This window comes from Mustela nigripes, chromosome 15 (genome assembly GCF_022355385.1).
Source record: "Mustela nigripes isolate SB6536 chromosome 15, MUSNIG.SB6536, whole genome shotgun sequence".
Lineage (NCBI taxonomy): Eukaryota > Metazoa > Chordata > Mammalia > Carnivora > Mustelidae > Mustela > Mustela nigripes.
Window position 1 is genome coordinate 22,406,251 of NC_081571.1, and position 19,498 is coordinate 22,425,748.

A 19,498-nucleotide genomic window follows, 5' to 3' on the forward strand; every position below is an offset into this window, starting at 1 on the left:
AGTTAAGAAGGTGTCAGAAAATTAAGGGAAATTAATGGGAAAATTAAGACATTTAGCCAACCCTGTGTCCCATTTTCAAAGTACTCCTTGGAATAAATTCCTTACTAAAGTTAAATTTTCAGAATGACTTCATTCCTTATTGATGGGGATGATGGGACAAATCCTTTTCAAAATGGATTTCTTCCATCATTTTTCAAGCCCTTGCTCTGTATTAAATTTCTTTTCTTTTTTTTGAAAATGCTACCACATCTGGACTTGGGATTTTTCAGTGGGAAGGTTTAGAAATGTGAAGATTGAACTGGATAAATGTGACTAAGGCAGATAAGGGCAAGCAGTGTGACTGAGTGCTGCCAACCCCTTTCTGAACATACCTGCGGCTGTTGATGCCTCGGTGCCTTCCTCTGAAACCTCAATCTTGGCTTTGTGGATTGCTTCAGAAACATAAAAGTCATCTTGGCCTAATCCCGGGAAATAAAAATGTGAATTGCTTATTTCCATCTTTAATGCATTTAGCTTAAGGATTTGAGTGTATTTTTAAAGAATGTACTTAATTACAGTGTCCTGCTGCTTACTATAGCTAGGGAGAGATTTGTCTGGAAAATTCTTAAGCTGCAATATTTTTTGTGACTTCTAAGACCTCAGATTTGGTGAATTTAATAAATAATCCCTCCCAAATTAATATATAGAGCTGTGCCCTGTTTTAAAAAGTTTTCAAAAATAATTTCTAGTTAATACTGAAATCTTTACTTCAGCCAGTACTTCTTAAACTTCATATAAGAATTGCCAGAGTACGTGTTAAAATGGATTCTGGCGTCCAAGAATCTGCATTTTCAGCCAACCTCTGAGATGATTTCCCTTGAATGTTTTCTTGGACTGCGTTTTAAGAGCCACCTTTAAATGACAGTCACAGGTTTGTTCAATGGATCTTAAAAGTCATAACTCAATGTATTAAAAAATATCTAAAAGCTGCATGACTACATTCAGTATACTAAGTGTACAGAATACATTCAGTATACTGAATGCAGTCATGCAATAATTTGCCCCATGGTCTAGAATCTGCAAAGGTAATAAGTGGTTAGAACTGTAATAGTTGTGTGCTAACAGTTTCGAAGAAGCTTCGCAAACAGGGATATGAATGATTAAGTTATGAATGATTAAGTTAGAGAAATTGATAGCTTTTTGTAAGTTAACCATTAAGCATTTTAAACAACTCCCTGCAGTGATGTTGTACTTGACATAACGAAGGTATATAAGAATGTTTAGAACTAGCAGAAACTCTGTGGTTATTCCCTACACTTTGATTTGAGAATGCGCTGTTAAGTGAACTGAGGTCACACACTTGGTAAGAAGTAGAAATTGGGCAGGTTTTCTGACCGTGCAGAGCCCATTTCCACCCCACCCCTCCACAAAAAAATAGCACCTTGCAAGAAGTATTCTAGTCAACTCCAGCGTGCCACTGGAAAGGGATCTGTGGCATGAGTCTTAAAATAATCATTTCAATCTACATATTGTATTTTGAGAGAGCTTCTTTGTTTCATCTTAGACTAATTAAATTGTTTTGCATTTTTCATGCACATACAAGGAGATGCAAATGAATGTCGTGAGAGAATAAAACCAGCCGAGTATAGGATATGCAGCAATTCATCCATCTTCTAAATAAGGTATACACAGGAAATTGTGAGTTGGCTATATTTGTTGTAAGAAACAGTTATTTTCCAGCATCATTGAAGGGGACCAGACAAAAGTCAGAGGAAGGGAAAAAATCAATGGAAGCATTCACTGGTATCATTTCATTTGTCCTAAAACCAGTGAAGAATCTGATTGATTTTAGCAGTTGGTCTTTTTCTGTAAGATCTTTTAGAAAAGAAATTTCTCTCTAATTCATAGTTTCTTTCACTTGCTCATTGAGTAAACTGAAATGCAGTGTCAAAATTGGAATTTTTTGGCTAAATAATGGTTCTTTGATGCTCATGAGGTTTTACTTACCTGTGACCTCATTATAGAGTTGTGGTACCTGAACATTTCATCAGTGTCCATGAAGTCAACAGAGGTTCACTATGAAACTCTACCAACTAAGATACAGTAAATGTGGTTGTGATAGAGTCCAGGCACCTTGACACAATGTGAAAAATAGGACCAATTGGTATGAATGAGTCTTTAGTTAGATAGGCTTGGCTATTAGAATTTTTTAAGTTTCAATTAAATAGCATAGCTTCTCTCCATCACACTAGGAGTGGTCCAATAGTTGACAGTTACACGTTTGCACAGACACTGAGCCAAGACCCATGGCCTGTCTTGCCCCAGCATCCACACCTCTCTTAAATTTTATCTCTAGTAAGCATTAAACATTTCAGATCATAAACATTTGTGATCAAAATAAGAATTCAGGAGTCATTGTAGGTTTGTGTTTCTCTTCTTGCTTGATCTTGTATGACAGATCTCTATTTGCTTATTTCTGTCAAGTAACTATTTTATGCAACTAATGAAAGCAATGCAGAAGAATCCAGACACAAAGGCATTCTCCCGCTTTGTGTTCATCTTCTTGAGTGCTCATGGCTATTTAGTGCCATGTTTTCATGCAACATGTTATCCCCAAATTTGTTCCCAAGATTTTTTATAGATGCTATGCTATTAAAAGGGATCCATGATTAATTAAAACAGGGAATGCAGGTTGAATAGTTTTGTGTTTTTGTTTTTAGTAGTGAACTTCTTAGAGCTGCTTATTTGCTGATGTTTGTAGTGAATCTCTGCAGGAGAACTATAATATGTAATGTTTAGCCACGGAATGACCCGCATCATCTCCTGTCTCTAGATTTACTAGATTAGTGTTCTGGAAAACTGTCGTCCATCCTAAACCCATTTACTCCTATATTACATTTCAATATCCAAAGCCAAGTGTTTTAAGATTCTTCTTACCCTCCTTCCTGGCATACTCTCCACTCTTCTATACTATCTACAAGTATTCATGTCAACCTTTCTTTTTGGATTGTTAGCTCCTAGAAGGCAGAAGCTGTTTCATTAATTTTAAATATTTTTAAATTCACCTAACTAACATAATAATGCTTGGTACATAATTGTGTTCAGTAATTGTTGGATGAATGAATGATAGACACTCCTCACGTACATTTGTTTCATTTCCCCATAAAAACAGCTGTCTTAATGTTCTCTAATTGGATGTCACTTGTAAGGAAGTGTTGGTTGGTATCTATAGAATCATAGGGGTAAACCACAGAATGGGTCTTAGGCAAGTTTCATCCAAATGATTGTTTCGGTGCCTCTTTCCCCTTTGTTAGTGGGGACCATCATTTTTTTGTGTGGGGTTGATCATACTCTCAAAGGGTTTAAAAGTCTTCATAATGACACTGTGTAAACACAAGAATTGCAAAATGTAAATCGATGTCCCAACATTGGAACCTCAGGTTCTCAAAATGTGTCATTTGTCTGTGTCATTTGTCCTTCCAATTATTACTATTTACTATTGGCAAATTTCGTGGCATTGAAACATTTATTGCCAGAATTTGCTGCTAGTTTATCTTTCTCATCTTCTTATCACTTAGTTGTAACAGGTGGAATGTGTCATATAGCTCCCAGCCCCGGATATATATAGAGAGTGCTAAAAAGAATTTGAAATGGCCTCTGAAGCCAGGCTATGGTCAGTTGTTTCTCTATTCTCCTCAAGCCCACTTCTCCCTGCCACCCAGCTTTTTGAGATATAATTGATATAACATTGTGTAAGTTTAAGGTATATAATGTGATGATTTCATATATCTATTGCAAAATGATCATCACAGTAAAATTAGTTAACACCTTCATCACCTCACATAATTACAATTTTCGTGTGTATTGTAAGATCTATTGTCTTCACAACTTTCAAATATATAATACAGCATTGTTAACTATAGTCACCATGCTGTACTTTACATCCCTAGAATTATAACTGGAAGTTTGTACCCTTTGACCACCTTCACCCAACCCCCCAACTCCTACCTATCCCTGCCCTGGGCAACCTTCACTCTACTCCGTGTTTCTGTGACTTTGATTTTTTTTTAGAATCCACATGTGAGATCATACAGTGTCTTTCTCTCTGATTTAGCATAATGCCCTCAAGGTTTTTCTAGGTTGTTGCAAATAGCAGATTTCCTTCTTTTTTATGGCTAATAATATTCCATCAAAATATATATACCAAAGCTTTATCCATTCATCTGCTGATGGACACTTAGATTTTTTTTTTTTTCCTTATCTTGGCTATTGTACATAATGCTGCTATCAACATGAGGTGGAGTTATTTCTTTGCTAGTGATTTAAGTTCCATTGGGCACATATTCAGAAGTAGAATTGCTGAATAATGTGGTAGTTCTACTTTTATTTTTTGAGAAACCTCCATAGGACTTTCCATATGGTTGGAATGATTTAAATTCCTGTGAACAGTGTACAAAGTTCCTTTTCTCCATATCCTTGCCAGCATTTGTTATCTCTTATTTTTTTGATAATAGCCATTCTAAGAGATATGAGGTAATAGCTCACTGTGGTTTTGATTTGCGTTTCCCTGATGATTAGTGATAATCAGCACATTTTCATGTACCTGTTAGTTATTTGAATATCTTATTTGGAAAAATGTTTATTCAGATCCTTTTTCCATTTAAAAATCAGATTGTTATTATTATTTGCCATTAGGTTATATGAGTTCCTTATATATTTTGGATATTAATCCCTTAGGTATGTGGTTTTACAAAACTTTTCTCCCATTCTGCAGAATTTCCTTCCCATTTTGTTATTTCTTTTGGTATGAATACATGTTTAAGTTTGATGTAGTCCCACTTGTTTCTTTTTACTTTTGTTGCTAATACTTTTGGTGTCAGATCCAAAAAATCATCACCAAGACTAATTTCAAGGAGTTTTCCCCCTATGCTTTCTTCTAAGAGTTTATGGCTTCAGATATTTTAAGTCTTTAATCCATTTTGAGTTGATTTTTGTGAGTGTTGTAAGATATGGGTCCAGTTTCATTCTTTTGCATGTGAATATCCAGTTTTCCCAGCACCATTCATTGAAAAGACTATCTTTTCCCTATGGGGTATTATGGGCTTCTTTGTTGAATATTAGTTGACTATATGCACAGATTTAGTTCTGGGGTCTTGATTCTACCCCATTTGTCTACATGTCTCTTTTTGTGCCAGTACCATACTGTTTTGATTACTATAGATTTATAATAGAGTTTGAGCTCAGGAAGTGTGATGCCTCCAGCTTTGTTCTTTCTCAGGGTTGCTTTGGCTATTTGGGATCTTTTGTGGTTTCACACTAATTTTAGAATTTTTTTTTTCTATTTCTGTGGAAAATGCCATTGGAATTTTGATAGGGAGTGCATTGAATTTGAAGATTGGTTTCGGTAGTACAGATACTTCAACAATATTAGTTCTCCCAATCCATGAACAGAGGATGTTTTCCCATTTATGTGTGTCCTTTTCAGTTTCTTTCATGAGTGTGCTATAGTTTTCAATGTAGAGATACTTCACCTCACTTGGTTGAATTTACTCCTAAGCATTTTATTGTTTCTGATGCAATTGTAAGTGGAATTGTTTTCTTTATTTCTTTTTCAGGTAGTTTGTTGTTAGTGTAAAGAAACACAATGCATATTTGTATTTCATTTTTTATCCTACAACTTTACTGAATTCGTTGACTAGTTGACTAGTTGTACCACTATTACAATATTAGAGAATCTAATTTTGACTATATACTTACCATTATTAGTGATTTTTACATTTTCATACATTTTTATAGTGTTAATTAGCACCTTCCAGCTTTAAAAATGTCCTTTAGCATATCTTGTAAGGCAGGTTTAGTGGTGATAAATTTCCTTATCTTCTTTTTTGTTTGGAAAAGATTTATCTCTGCTTCACTTGAGGAACAACTTTGCCAGGTATAGTATTCCTGATTGACAATTTTTTTTTCTTTCAAAATTTTGTATATGTCATTCCACTCTATCCTGACCTATAATTTCTGTTGAGAAATCCATTGATCATCTTATGTGGGTTCCCTTGTTAGGTAGCTTGTTTCTTCTTTCTTGCTGCTTTTAAAATTCTTTGTCTTTGACTTCTGACAATTTAATTGTAATGTGTCTTGGTTTAGCCCTTTTTGGGTTCAACCTATTAGGATTCATTGGGCCTTGTGAATATGCAAGCCCATTTCTCTCCCCATTTTTGGCCATTATTGCTTTAAGTAGGCTTTCCCTTTTTTTCCTTTCATCTTTTGGGATTCCCATATGAGCATATTTTTTCTTTTGTGATGTCCCCAATTTCCATTGGCTTTCTTCACCCTTTCATTCTTTTTTTCTTTTCGTTCCTCTGACTAGGTAATTTCAAATGATTTATCTTCCAGTTGATGGTTTACTCTGTTTGGCTGAGTCTTGTTGAGGCTCTCTATTGAATTCTTCAGTGCAGTCATTTTATTCTTTAGCTTTAGGATCTCCGTTTGTTTGGGTTTCTTGGTTTGGTTTTGTTTGATGGTTTCTATTTCTTTCTTGAACTTTTTATTTTGTGCATTGTTTTCCTAATATTGTTAGTTGTCTCTGTGTTCTTGTAGTCTGCTGAATTTCTTCAAGAGGATTGTTCTGAATTCTTTGTCAGACAGTTCAAACATCTCCACATTTTTAGGGTAGCTATTGGAGCTTTATTAATTTCTTTGAATGGTATATTTTTCTCATTTTTCATGGTCCTTGCTTCTTTGTATTGGTATCTGTGCATTTCAGTAAGGGGTCTCCTTTTCCAGGCTTTACAGGATTGCTTTGGTAAGGAAAGATATTTACCAATCAGCTGGTAGAATTTGTGGGCAGGTTAGGGCTTACTGTCATCATCCCTGTGTGGGCAAAACCTCTCCATATGCTTTGAGTTTGCAGGGGGCTGCTGCTGCCTTAATTCTGTGGCTGGGTGGGGCTGCTGGTTGGGTTTGTATTCAAGCAGTGCTGCTGGGTGGGCTTGCTGTTCCGGTGGCACTTCTGGCTATGTCAGAGTTAGTGGCTCAATCCTTTCACAGTGAGGTTGAGTCCCTAAGACTACAATCAACTCTTAGTCAATGAAGTTGTAGCTGTGTTCCCTGACAGGGTAGTGCCACTGGTTGGACACCATAATTGGGTAACTCTGAGAGGGACTCTACAATCTTTCCTGGTCAGGTAGTCTTATGCTGTGCTTCCCAACTGGATGGTGCTGCTGGTTGGGCTCCATGTTCAGGTGGGGCTGCCTTCTGTGCCCTGAAGTTGGGTGGGGCTACAAGCTGGGCTCTGTGACTTAGTAGCACTGTGGATTGGGCTACAAGGCTCCCCAAGGTCATTCTTCAAACTCCCTGGTTATGTGGAGGTAGGGGATATGCTCAACAGTTGGGAAGGACTGCTGGCCAGGCTCTCTGCCCAAGCAGAGCTGTAGGATGGGCTTCTCAACTAACTGGTTCTCTTGTCAGGCTTCCTTGATGGATGGGACTTGAGACTGTGCCTAGCAGTTGAGTAGGGCTGTGAATTTGCTTTCCTGCAAGGTAGAGTGGTAGTATGGTCCATTGACTAGGGATCCAAATCAGGCAGAATTGCCAGCCATGCTTTCTGGCCGGTTGGGGCTACCAGCCTGGCCTTGCAGATGGGCATTCTTGATGGCTGGAGTCTTTGCTTGGGTACTGCTACAGGCAGGAATATGGTCTGCCAAGGACTGAATGCTGACTAGTATAAGTCTTGCCTCCCACATTCTCCTTCTCTATCTGATTCCTAAGTCTTCCCCAGGAGGCAAGACTTGAATGGATTTTCCAGAAAGTGTCCTGCAACACTGGAAGAGTTGGATGTCCACCTTGGTTTTCTTTTCTCACTGGAGAAATTATATTAGGCCTGAGAGGGCACTCTTGGTGAGTGCTGTGCCTGCCTGGAGGAGGAGTGATACAGACCAAGTGTAGCTGCTCCATTTACCAATATAATGTGGTCTTCTCAGTCTCTGTGGTTCAGAGTGGTGCTTCAGTTTCACATAAGGGTGTTGGGATTTACACAGTGGTGACTTGTCTATGGACAGCGGCTAGTTGGTCTTCTTAGGAGGGGGACTGAAGTTGGAAATGATCTATCTCACCATCTTGATGCTCTATTGCAGTTCTGATCAGTCATCTGGTGTGCTATAAGTTAACTTCAGTATGTATCCAAACAACTATGAGTGTTTTTCTCATTTGAGTTGTAGTAACATGGAGCTTGTAGTTCTCACTGAGCAGACATTGGAAACTAATTATTCACTTATAAAAGTCAAGAAAAAGATGTTTCTTTGAAGTTTTAACTTTATGCAAAAGTAGTATTTCTTGGATTAGGAAGCATGGGTTTGTATCAAAGCCTGCTGATCCTTTTGATTGCTTGAGAAGTATATATCCAGCTGGTACCTTTTGTGTAAGTGAAACTGGAATTACTCTTAAAAGCTTTATAACATGTAGTGTCAAGGATGTCTAGGGAGAAAAATTATAACCTGGGCTCAGCTAGGCCTTGAGATCATACTGAACAAGTTTTTTTTGTTGTTGTTTTTTTTTTTTTTTTTTTTTTTTAAGGCAACAGGAAGGGATTTGATGCCATGAAGGAAGAGACAAGTCACTTTTAAATGGGAAGGAGAACTTAAATGGGGAAGGAGAACTTAAGTAAAATGATTCTGGGCACTGGAACGAAATAGAAAGAAAAGGCCAAATATTCCCTGTGGTTTGAGCTTCTACCAAAAGCACAAAACTGCTTCATAGCCTCATTAGTTATAAGAAGGGAGACCAGCATTTTCTGATGACTTATTTTCTGGAAAGCTCTCTGCTGATGCTTTGCTGTATGTTAAATAATTTTATTTCCATAAGTAAGATGTGAAGTGGGTGGTAGCCACCTCATTTTAGGAATGATGAAACTATTTGTTAGAAAGATTCAGTCACCATGTCTCTATAACTAAGTCAATAGCTCACTTAGGCAATGAAGTGACTAGTCTCTTGATTGTGTTTAAAGAAGGGTATTGGAAAGCAATACTGTAGTTGGCAAACTTTATCTGTAAAGGCCGAGATATTAAATATTTTAGCAATTGCAGTTCATATGCAGTCTGTTGCAACTGCCTAATTCTGCCATCGTAGCAGGAAAGCAGCCACAGATTATCTGTACATAAATGGGAGTTGGCTGTTTCATTAAAACTTTATTTATAAAAACAGGGATTGGATCATTTTTTGGTGAGCCCGTGTTAGAGGAACAAAACTTTATGGGAGAAGATAAGGCTGATGTGTTTTATCAGTAACAGACATTAATTTAAGCTTCACACTTGGCACATGCTAACTGCTTGGTAATTATTTAACAAGTTAGATCCATGGGCCTGTATTTCTGCTGGTTTGAACAAATCTACATAGACTTTAACTACATCATAAAAAAGGCATGAAAAATTGTTCTTTCTAAACGAGGGTGCTTGTTATATCTTGTCCAGAGAGCTTATGGGCCTTGGAAGTCTTTATCAGTAGGGGAGCTGCATGATGCTGTGGGTGGGTTAAGCACAGTCCTATTTGAGGACATAGGATTAATGGTACTTGGAGATGTACTTCTAGGACATAAAGGCAAAGAGATTAAGAACTATGAAGAAACAATCAGTGAGTCACAGTGATCAATTGAGTGTATTGGTGTGGAATAAAAGGTTAAGAATGGTCCCAAAGTTTTGAACTAGAATGATCAAAGGAAGAATGGTATCATCATCAACAAAAGGAATTCCCTAGCTAGTTCTGGAGTCACAGACACTGTGATTGGATTTTGCACATTATTAAAGATAGAGTACACTCAAGTTCATTATCCCTTCCCCTTTCCTTGACCTCTGATTCTTTCACTCTAGGCTTTCTCTTTTCCCTACAGTATCAGATTATGCCTGTGTCACCAGGGAAAATTCCTGGTTGCGTCATTCAACCAAGTCAACAGTATTTATTGGCTATCCATTGTGCATCAAGCATTGTTGGGGGCACTATGCCCAAACTTGACTATTGCTTTGCTTATGCTTATCTCTTTGCATGTTTAGGTAATGAGAACAGTGCTGGTGGGTTTTAAAAAATCTAGAATAGATCTTTCCTCCTATGCTTTATTTGATAAGTAACTGCCATTTAACTTGTCTAGTTACATTTAACACACAAGCCAAGATTGCTTTTATGGACCAAATTCCTATATGTGTTTGTGTGTGTTTATGTGTGTGATTGCTTAATAAGATTTTGAGCAAGCTTTAGAAAACTCTGTGTGATGAGGTTCTAGCATTTAAAATGGAGATTCTGAAGCTTATCAGGCAAAGAAATACTTATCAGGCAATGAAAATACTTGCTACAGCATCATCTTCATACAAATAACTTATTACTATCCAGAGCAGAAACAAACCTGAGCCTTTGGAGTTAGCAATAGTTTATCTAATGGAAGGCTAATAGAAGATTAATTAGAAGGCTAATCTAATAGAAGAATCTGGAACATAAGGTTTTGGCATTCCATTCTTTTTTTAATATTTGGTGTAAGTTCCCTGTCAGATCATAAGCAAATACAGCTCCTATTGATTAGTAGCAGCGCATTTACTAGGGGCAAAGAATTTTAATATGGACTTGGGAAAGGAGAACAACTTTAGGGCAAGATTACAGGGACGTGAGTAATTTGAAGAAAGGAACTTGGTTGGATGACAGAGTTTCAAGGTTAGTTTATGGGAAGAGAACAGAAATGGCACGAGGAGGGCAGGAGAGGGAAGAGGTAGAAACAAAGGGCAACTGTGAGGCTAGCATGACAGTGGGAGGGCAGAATGAAGAGTTCTGTTGCTGCACTGCTGTCTCTGGCATGCTCTCAGTCATGACAGGCAGAGGGAGGCTGAGTTGTATTGTGTTCTCTGGCCATTGACCTCACTCTGAAGGTGGTCTCCAAAACAGGGCTTAGAGGTCTCAAGAAACACTCCTCTCCCACAAAGTCCAACCCAAGTTTGGCTTTTATCTGGAGCAATAGAATATGCTTATACATCTTATATGTTTATATAAGAATTTATATAAAGCAAAGCTTTCTTTCCTCTTTTAAATAATGTTAACTCTGACTGTACCATTGAAGCCTTGGTAGATGAAAATCCCTTAATCAAAGTATGACAAAGCTGCCCCCAAGCACAATGCCAAAAATTTTGAAAGAAGAAATGTTACCTGAAATTCCTTTCAAGTTAGCTTTGAGTGGATCAAAAAGATCGGTGACTCCCCAAGAATTTAAAATGCTTTTTAAATTGAAATGATTTTGGATCCTGAATCTAAAAAACAAAAACAAACCATCAACTTTCATTTAAAAATCTCATTCAAAATATTTTCATACACACCACATGACTGCCAAACTCCCTAACTTGGAAGTCAGGGATCTCCAGCCTCATTTTCAGCTTTATTTTTCACTGTTCCTTCTAAACCCTACCCACTGACTACTCTGACCACACAGGGCTCTCTTCCACCTCTATACCTTTGTTTTTGCTGTTCTTTCCACCCCATCTCCTTTGATGGCTTTTGAGTTACCTCCATGTCCTCTAAGCTCCATTCAGTTGTTATCCCCTCCTCTCTTCTCCAGCTGTTTTGTGTCCTTTGGTTGCTAAGTCCCCAGTGACACTTCATTTGTTCTGCTCTTTTGGTGTATGTACTATTCTCCTTCCTATTACTGTTATTTATGATATTATGAACTACTTGAGAAGAGAGGATATCTCAGTCAATTCTTTACTTCCTAACAGTAACTAATTAATGACTGCTTACAATGTACTAGATACTCTGACAAGTGTTTTATGTAGATTATCTAATTTCATCTTCACATAACTATGTTATTATTATCCTCATTTTACAGATGAGAAAACTGAAGCCTAAAGAGATTAGGACACTTGCCCAAGATGATGTAATGAATACGTGATGGAACTCAACTCAAAGCAAGGCTGTCTGCATGCAGAGCCTGTGCTCTTGGCGTCTACCCTTTGCTACCTCCCATGTCGTGAGACATCTCACATAGTAGGTGCAGAAAAGCAGCTGTTGATTAACAATAGAGTGTGTCATTGAATATGTTCATATTTGATAAGCCATATTTTTGTGTTTGCTGTGTTCATTGTGTGTCTTTGATGCACAGGAGGGAAGAAATGCAAGTAAAAATTTTGGTTTTCCTATTAAGTCCTGAGAGCAGGAAGAATCAACACACCAACTTTGTAATATTTCTCCAAGGGCAAAGCATTGAAAATTTTACTGTTGAAGGATCCTTTGAAAGGATTGCTCATGTTATTTTTCTTTAAAAATAAAAAAAAATTAGAATTTAGATGATCTTTTTCTATAAACTATGAAAAAAATACTATAAACTAGAAAAAAAAAGAATTTAGATGATCTTTTTCTATAAACTATGCAGAACTTGTAGGAAAGTAAAAATACTGGACAAGACCATTTAATATCAAAGATCTACAAGACAAGGTGACCAATATTTTAAACAGAAGTATCGTATTTTCTCATAAATATATGTTTGGGATCTTTAGAATAGTTTTCCAAAAAGGTACACATGATTCCTCCAACTATGCTGACATTCTCAAAAAATTTTGATCACCTCTTCTGAAATTTTCTTAAATACTTAAAACACATCCATTTTGAAAACTCTCAATGCTGAAACATATTGGTTAAGAGCATGAATTTGGGAGTCCAATGCCAGGGTTTGAATCTTGGCACAGCCTCTTACTGGCCGAGGGAACTGGGGCAAGTTACTTTACTTCTCTTTGCCTCCAATTCCTTATGTGTGAAATGAGCATAATAATAGTGTTTAGTTATTAGACTTGTGAAGATTAAGTGAAATAATTCTTGTAAAGTGCTCAACAATGCCCAACATAACTCATGCACTTTATTGTTCTCAATTCGGTTTTAGTGTTTCTCAGAGATATTGAGAAAAAGCTCGGGGATGTTTGAAGCCAAATACAGTGATTATGGTAGGTGATAAAACTGGGTAATATTTTTTAGTAACTAAAGATAATAGTAAAAGTGAGGCATGACCATAAAAGGTGAGAGTGATTTTTTTTCCTTGTATGGCTATGAAGGCCAGCCCAGAAGAAATGCTACAAAAATATCTTGAGTAAAAAAAATTGCCCTTTACCAAATCCAGACAATGATATCACGAGAAAAGAAAACTACAAACTAATACCCCTTATGAATATAGACACAAAATCCTCAACCAAATATTAGTGAATTGAATGCAGCAAAATATAAATCCCACCATGACCAAGTGGGATTTATCCCAGGAATGCAAGGTGTGTTCAACATATGAAAATCAGTGTAAAAGACCAGATTAACAGAATAAAGGACAAAGGCCACATGATCATCTCAATAAATGTAGAAAAGCATGTGGGGAAAAAATCCAATACCCTTTCATGAAAACAAAAATTACTCAATAAACTTGGGACAGAAGGGAAAATTTTCAGTCTCTAAAAGGGCCTCTACAGAAAACCTACAGCTAACATCATACTTACTGGTGAAGACTGAATGCTTTCTGCCTAAGATCAGATATAAGAGAAAGATGTCCACTATTTCTATTTAACATTGTCCCGAAGGGCATGGAGGGCAATTATGCAAGAAAAAGAAATAAAATGCATCCAGATTAGAAAGAAAGAAGTACACCTATCTCTACTCACAAATGACTTGATCTTGTATATATATAATCTTAAGGAATACATACACAGAGTGAAAAAATTCTTAGAATAAATGAGTTAATCAGGGTGGCAGGATATGAGACCAGGGTACAAAAGTCAACCTTTTTATACTATCAATGAATAATCTGCAAATAAAATTCCATTTATAATAGCATAAAAAGGAATAAAATACTTAGAAATAATTTTAACAAAAAAAATACAAAACTTGTAAACTGAAAACTAAAAAAACATAATAGAAGGAACCTAAGGAGCACATAAATAAAATGAAAACAGTCCTGTGTTCACAGATTGGAATAGTTAATATTGTTAGCAGTATTCCCAAATAGATATACACATTAAACACAATCATCATCAAAATTTCAACTGCCTTTTTTGCAGAAACCAATGAGCTGATCCTAAAATTCATATGAAAATGTATGGGACTCAGACTAGCCAAAACAATCTTGAAAAAAGAAGAACTAAGTCAAAAGGCTAACACTTCCTGCTTCTTTTTTTTTTTTTTTAAAGATTTTAATTTATTTATTCGACAGACAGAGATCACAAGTAGGCAGAGAGGCAGGCAGAGAGAGAGGAGGAAGCAGGCTCCCCGCTGAGCAGAGAGCCCGATGTGGGGCTCGATCCCAAGACCCTGAGATCATGACCCGAGCCGAAGGCAGCGGCTTAACCCACTGAGCCACCCAGGCGCCCCACACTTCCTGCTTCTAAACATTATAGTAATCAAGATGGTGTCATACTGGCTAAAGTATAGACATTTGTGCCTATAGACTAGAACTGAAACTAAATCCATTGAAATAAACCCATTAACTTACAGTCAATTAATTTAAACAAAGGTACCCAGAAAATTCAATGGGAGAAAGAATAGTCTTCTCAATTAATGCTGCTGGGACAACTGGATAACCACATGCAAAGAATGAAATTGGACCTCTACCTCATAATACAAAAATTAATTTAAAATATAAGAGCTAAAACTAAAAATTACTAGAAAAACATAGACATAGGTTTTGTAACCTGGGTTAGGCAATGGTTTCTTAGAAATGACATCAAAGAAGCACAAGAAATAAAAGAAAAAATAAATTAACTGAACCTCATTAAAATGCTTCAAATGACACCGTCAAGAAAGTGAAAAGACAATCCACAAAATGGGAGTAAATATTTGCAAATTATAAATCTAATAAGGGACTAGCATCCAGAATATATAAAGCACTATCACAAGTCAGCAGTAAAGACAACCAATTTAGAAGTGGAGAGGAAATTCAAATAGCTATTTCTTCAAAAAAGATGTGTAAATGGCCAGAAAGCACATGAAAATATGCTTGACATCATCGGTTATTAGGGAAATGCAAATGAAAGTCACCATAGAAAACCACCTCACACCAACTAGGATGGCTACAAGAAAAAATGGGGGTTTTCTTCTCCAAAGCTGTTGTCACACACTGTTGTGAGGTTAGACAGGTTGCAGCCATCTTGCCTTCAACCTGAGGGAGAAGCCAAAACACAGAGAAGGGTATTGCTGGAAGGCAAGGGGATTGGTGAATCCTACCAATGTAACTAAGGAAAACTATGTAGTTTCTGAATGTAAACACTATAAAATCCCTACTTTTTAATCCTTCCCTCCATTCAGAGGGACTTAAAAAAAAAAAAACACCAAAACGGTAGTAAAATATACACCACATAGAATTTTACCATTTTAAGGACATTATTCAGTAGCATGAAGTATATTCACAATGCTATCCAACCACCACTATCCACTCTGGAAACTTTCATCAAACCAAAATGAAACCTCTGTACCACCACACATCCCACATGAAGAGGGACTTATCAAAAAAGATGGATGATAACAAGTATTGACAAGAGTATGGAGAAACTGGAACCTCATAGATTGCTGGTGGGAATGTAAAGTGGTATAGCTCCTTGGAAAACTGGTAGGTCCTCAAGGTATAAAATGTAGAGTTAACACAAGACTCAGTATTTCCATTCCTAGGTAACCAAGAAACATACCCACACAAAAATGTGCACATCAATGTATTTCAGAAGCCAAAATGTAAAAACATGCCAAAAAGTTTCCTGGCACTACATGTCTATAGACCAATGAATGGATAAAGCAAAATGTAGAATATCCATATGATAGGAAATTATTCCACCATAAAAAAAAATGAAGTACTGATGTACCACTGCGACAAGAATGAACCTTGAAAACGGTATACTCAGTGAGAGCAGCCAGATGTAGAAGGCTACATGTTGTACAATTTCATTTATATGAAATTTATGGTACAGACAAGTCCATTGAGAACGGAAGTAGATTAGTGGTTGCCTAGGACACTAGTGAGGAGAAGGAATGTGGAGGGACTACTAATGGGCACAGAGTTTCCTTTAGAGGTGATGAAAATGTTCTGAAATTAAATAGTGCTGATGGTTGCACAACTTTGCCAATATACTAAAAACCTCTAAATTGTATGCTTTAAAAGAATGAATTTTATGGTTAGGTGAATTATATCTTAATTTTTTAAAAAAGAAAGAGGGCACCTGCATGGCTTAGTGTGTTAAGCCTCTGCCTTCGGCTCAGGTCATGAGCCTGGGTCCTGGAATCGAGCCCCTCATCGGGCTCTCTGCTCAGCGGGGAGCCTGCTTCTCCCTTTCCCCCTATGCCTGCCTCTCTGCCTGCTTATGATCTCTCTCTCTCTCTCTCTGTGTCAAATAAATAAATAAATAAACCTTAAAAGAAAAAAAAAATAAACAAAAAAAGAAAATGCCCATAAAAAAAAAAATAATCCACACATGACAATGATTAGCAGCCCTTTAAAAGGAAGGCCAAAACTTCCGAATATATAAGATCTGGTGAATTTTTAAAATACTTATAAGAAACAAAGAGAAAAAGAGACACATACAGAAAAACCCAGACTCTTAAATACAGAGAAAAAACTGGTGGTTGCCAGAGGGGAGGTGGGTGGAGGGTGGGTGAAATAGCTGATGGGGATTAAAAGTACATTTATTGGGGTACCTGGCTGGCTCAGTGGGTTAAGCCTCTGCCTTTAGCTCAGGTCATGATCTCAGGATCCTGGGATCAATCCCCGCATCGGGCACTCTGCTCAGCAGGGAGCCTGCTTCTTCCTTTCTCTCTGCCTGCCTCTCTGCCTACTTGTGATCTCTCTCTCTGTCTGTCAAATAAATAGATAAAATCTTTAAAAAAAAAAAAGTACATTTAGTATGATGAACACTGAATAATGTATAGAATTTGTGATTCATTACACTGTACACCTGAAACTGTAGCACTGTCTGTTAATTATATTCAATAAAAAAACACTATGTCACTTCTATTGTCAGAAAAGAAATGCTCATGTTTAGCTTCCTACTATGTCGATCTAATAACCAAATGTCTTACTCATTAAACAAATATATATTTGACATTATTAGTCTTTTTTGTGGGGTATTACATTATTATGGATATAAATGACCTTTGTTAGCACTTGTTGGCTTTCTTGATTATTCTTTTGGTTAACTAATATCCCTAATGAAGACTAATTGTCCCTATACATTTTATTTTATGTCTTCATAAATAAAATATTACTTTGGAAGCTAGACATCATCATTCATCCAGAATCTACTAATACACTGTTTGGGGATGTTTAACCCCAAGGCACACCTCAATGCCACACAATGTTTGTATTGCTACCCACAGGGTGCAGAAGTTTTTGCTTTTGCTACATGAAAAATGCAGGCTGGCTATAAAGCAGATCATGTTAAATGATGAATCAATGATCTGCAGAACTAGAGGTAAGTTCTTTTCCAAAACATGACTTGTGTCTACCATGGTCCAACATTTTGTACCCAAATTTAGACCTAAAACCTCATTTTAATTCTTTCTCTATGTATTCCTTCAAGGGTTTGAAGTTGTTTCTTTACTTGGTGAATTTTGCTTGTGAAACAGCCTCATTTTCCTAAAACCTTCTGGATGGTAGACTCCATACTCTAAGGGAGATAAAAAAGAAATATATCGGGACAAGGTCAAGTGTTAATTCATACTGTGTGTTGTTATGATCTCTGCAGCCCCATCCTGTCCCTGTCTTTGGGGTGTTTCAGATCATTCTGAAGGTGGAATTAGACAGTGGAGACCTCTCGAAGAAGCTGGGCATCTTGCTGGAGCTTCTTCCTCACAGCAGCTGCTCCAGGATGAGGACAACCATCTGTCCCCTCATTCTGAAGAGACTGACAGATTCCTGCACCGGGTTGCACTCTCTGTCTACTTTCCACATCAAAAGTGCCTCTTCCTTCTCTGGGCTTCTCTCAAACAGAACAGAAAGGCTAGGGTTGCTTCTGTTCCCTGCTAGAGATCTGCTGGCATCCTGACTTTCCACTTTTATTTGGGGTCCAGATATTTGGTTTGGGGAGACACAGGCTTTCTCTTAGATTTATGTTCACCTTCTGCCCTGGTTATGCCATATCCCACTTTAGACCTTGGCCTTAACTCACTGGATCTCTCTTTGTGTGTTTTTATTTCAGAGTCTGGGCTTATTTTTAACTCCTCGAAGGAGCACTGCCAAGACCACTGGCCCAGTGGTGCTGAGGGCCTGGACAGCAGAGAAAGCCAAAGTGGCCAGCAGGAAGGAGCATGAGGAATCCGTATCCCAAGCCCTCGGACAACAGTCCTTGTTTGATACTGGTCTACAAACTAATTACAAGTTCACTTTGATTTCAAATGTACGAGAGAAGCTTATCATTTAAAGAATTTCAATTCGGAATTCTTTGTCAAGTAATGAGCTTTGCAAATAAATTTCGCTTTGGAAAAGCAAAATCTAGAACCTTTACTTTTTAACAATTTGTATTTGTACCTACTGGGTTTTCTTAAAGAAAAGCTCAACTCTATTGAGAGAGAAGGAGAAGCTTCAGCACAGAGACTACAAATCTTGAATTTTTTACACCTTAATTTGCCTTCTGATCAGAATTATATTGGCATTTGCTCAATGACATAAATTATCTTGTGTCTTTGGTTTTGGAAAAAAATGACAGTTGTATACTCTTAGGATGTGGTAAGATCTGGGGCACATTCCTCCAAGGTAACTATACTGTTCTTCTTTCCCTGCTCAGAGAACTGGTTGTAGTGTGAAACCCGGGGCCTCCAGTCTGGCCCAATGAAGGCAGAGTATCTTCTCTTGAGAAGACTCCAGGAAATTAAGTCTGTTCTATCCGCATCATGAGCTAGTCAGCAGAAACTCTGACCTGGACCCCAACTCTAGGGTCGCTCCTCCTTGTTCCTAACCTCTAGGGGTACATTAGACAAGTGGGCCCAGTGGTTAAGGACAGACTCTAGAGTCAGACCACCTGGGTTCTCTAATGCAGAGCACCCTGTAAGGACGAGGCGGCCACTCACCTGGGCAGGAACACATCCATTCTGGCTCTCCTGAGGCTGGAGGTCCAGATGTGGAGAATGCTGGCTGTGAGGTGTGACTCAATGAGGCTCAGTGGGGTGTCTTTGTCACGTGGCAGAACCAGGAGCAGACTCACTGTACTTCCCAGGTAAGGCAGCTCTAGTACCCTCACCTGATGGCCTGCAGGGTCCTGGAACTGACCTAGGGATTCAGTAGAGGGGGGGGATTAGTTCTGTCCCAGGAGCTGGGGAAGGGCCATCTCGCAGAACGGGAAACAATACATTTTACTAATAGGTGTCTGTCTCACCCTTTGAAAGCTGTTGAGGCCAAAGACTGTCACCCTTTCTGATCTTAAGACTTAGAATTTCTAAGATATCCTTGTAGGTCTTGAGTCACAGGGTCTTCTGTGTCTGGGTACAGTGAGGATGATGGCACATGGGAGAGCCATCTACTGTCTTTTTTGTTTGTTTGTTTTTTAAATTA

The 19,498-nt window shown here is 37.7% G+C and overlaps 1 protein-coding gene and 1 long non-coding RNA gene across 2 annotated transcripts in view; one reads left to right on the top strand and one right to left on the bottom strand.

Annotated features, from left to right (window-relative positions):
• Positions 1-19,498, bottom strand: part of SERPINE3 (serpin family E member 3) — a 31,590-nt gene that overhangs the window by 952 nt on the left and 11,140 nt on the right. The window contains exons 5-7 of the mRNA XM_059378136.1: positions 19,018-19,216; positions 11,155-11,255; positions 372-458 (exon numbers count right to left, since the gene is read on the bottom strand). Of these exons, the coding sequence (XP_059234119.1) occupies positions 372-458; positions 11,155-11,255; positions 19,018-19,216 (387 nt within the window). The remainder of the gene's footprint in view (positions 1-371; positions 459-11,154; positions 11,256-19,017; positions 19,217-19,498) is intronic.
• Positions 1,573-18,413, top strand: LOC132002885 (uncharacterized). The gene is made up of 3 exons (XR_009400056.1): positions 1,573-1,661; positions 11,828-11,985; positions 18,150-18,413. It is a non-coding gene; the product is annotated as an uncharacterized LOC132002885 (long non-coding RNA).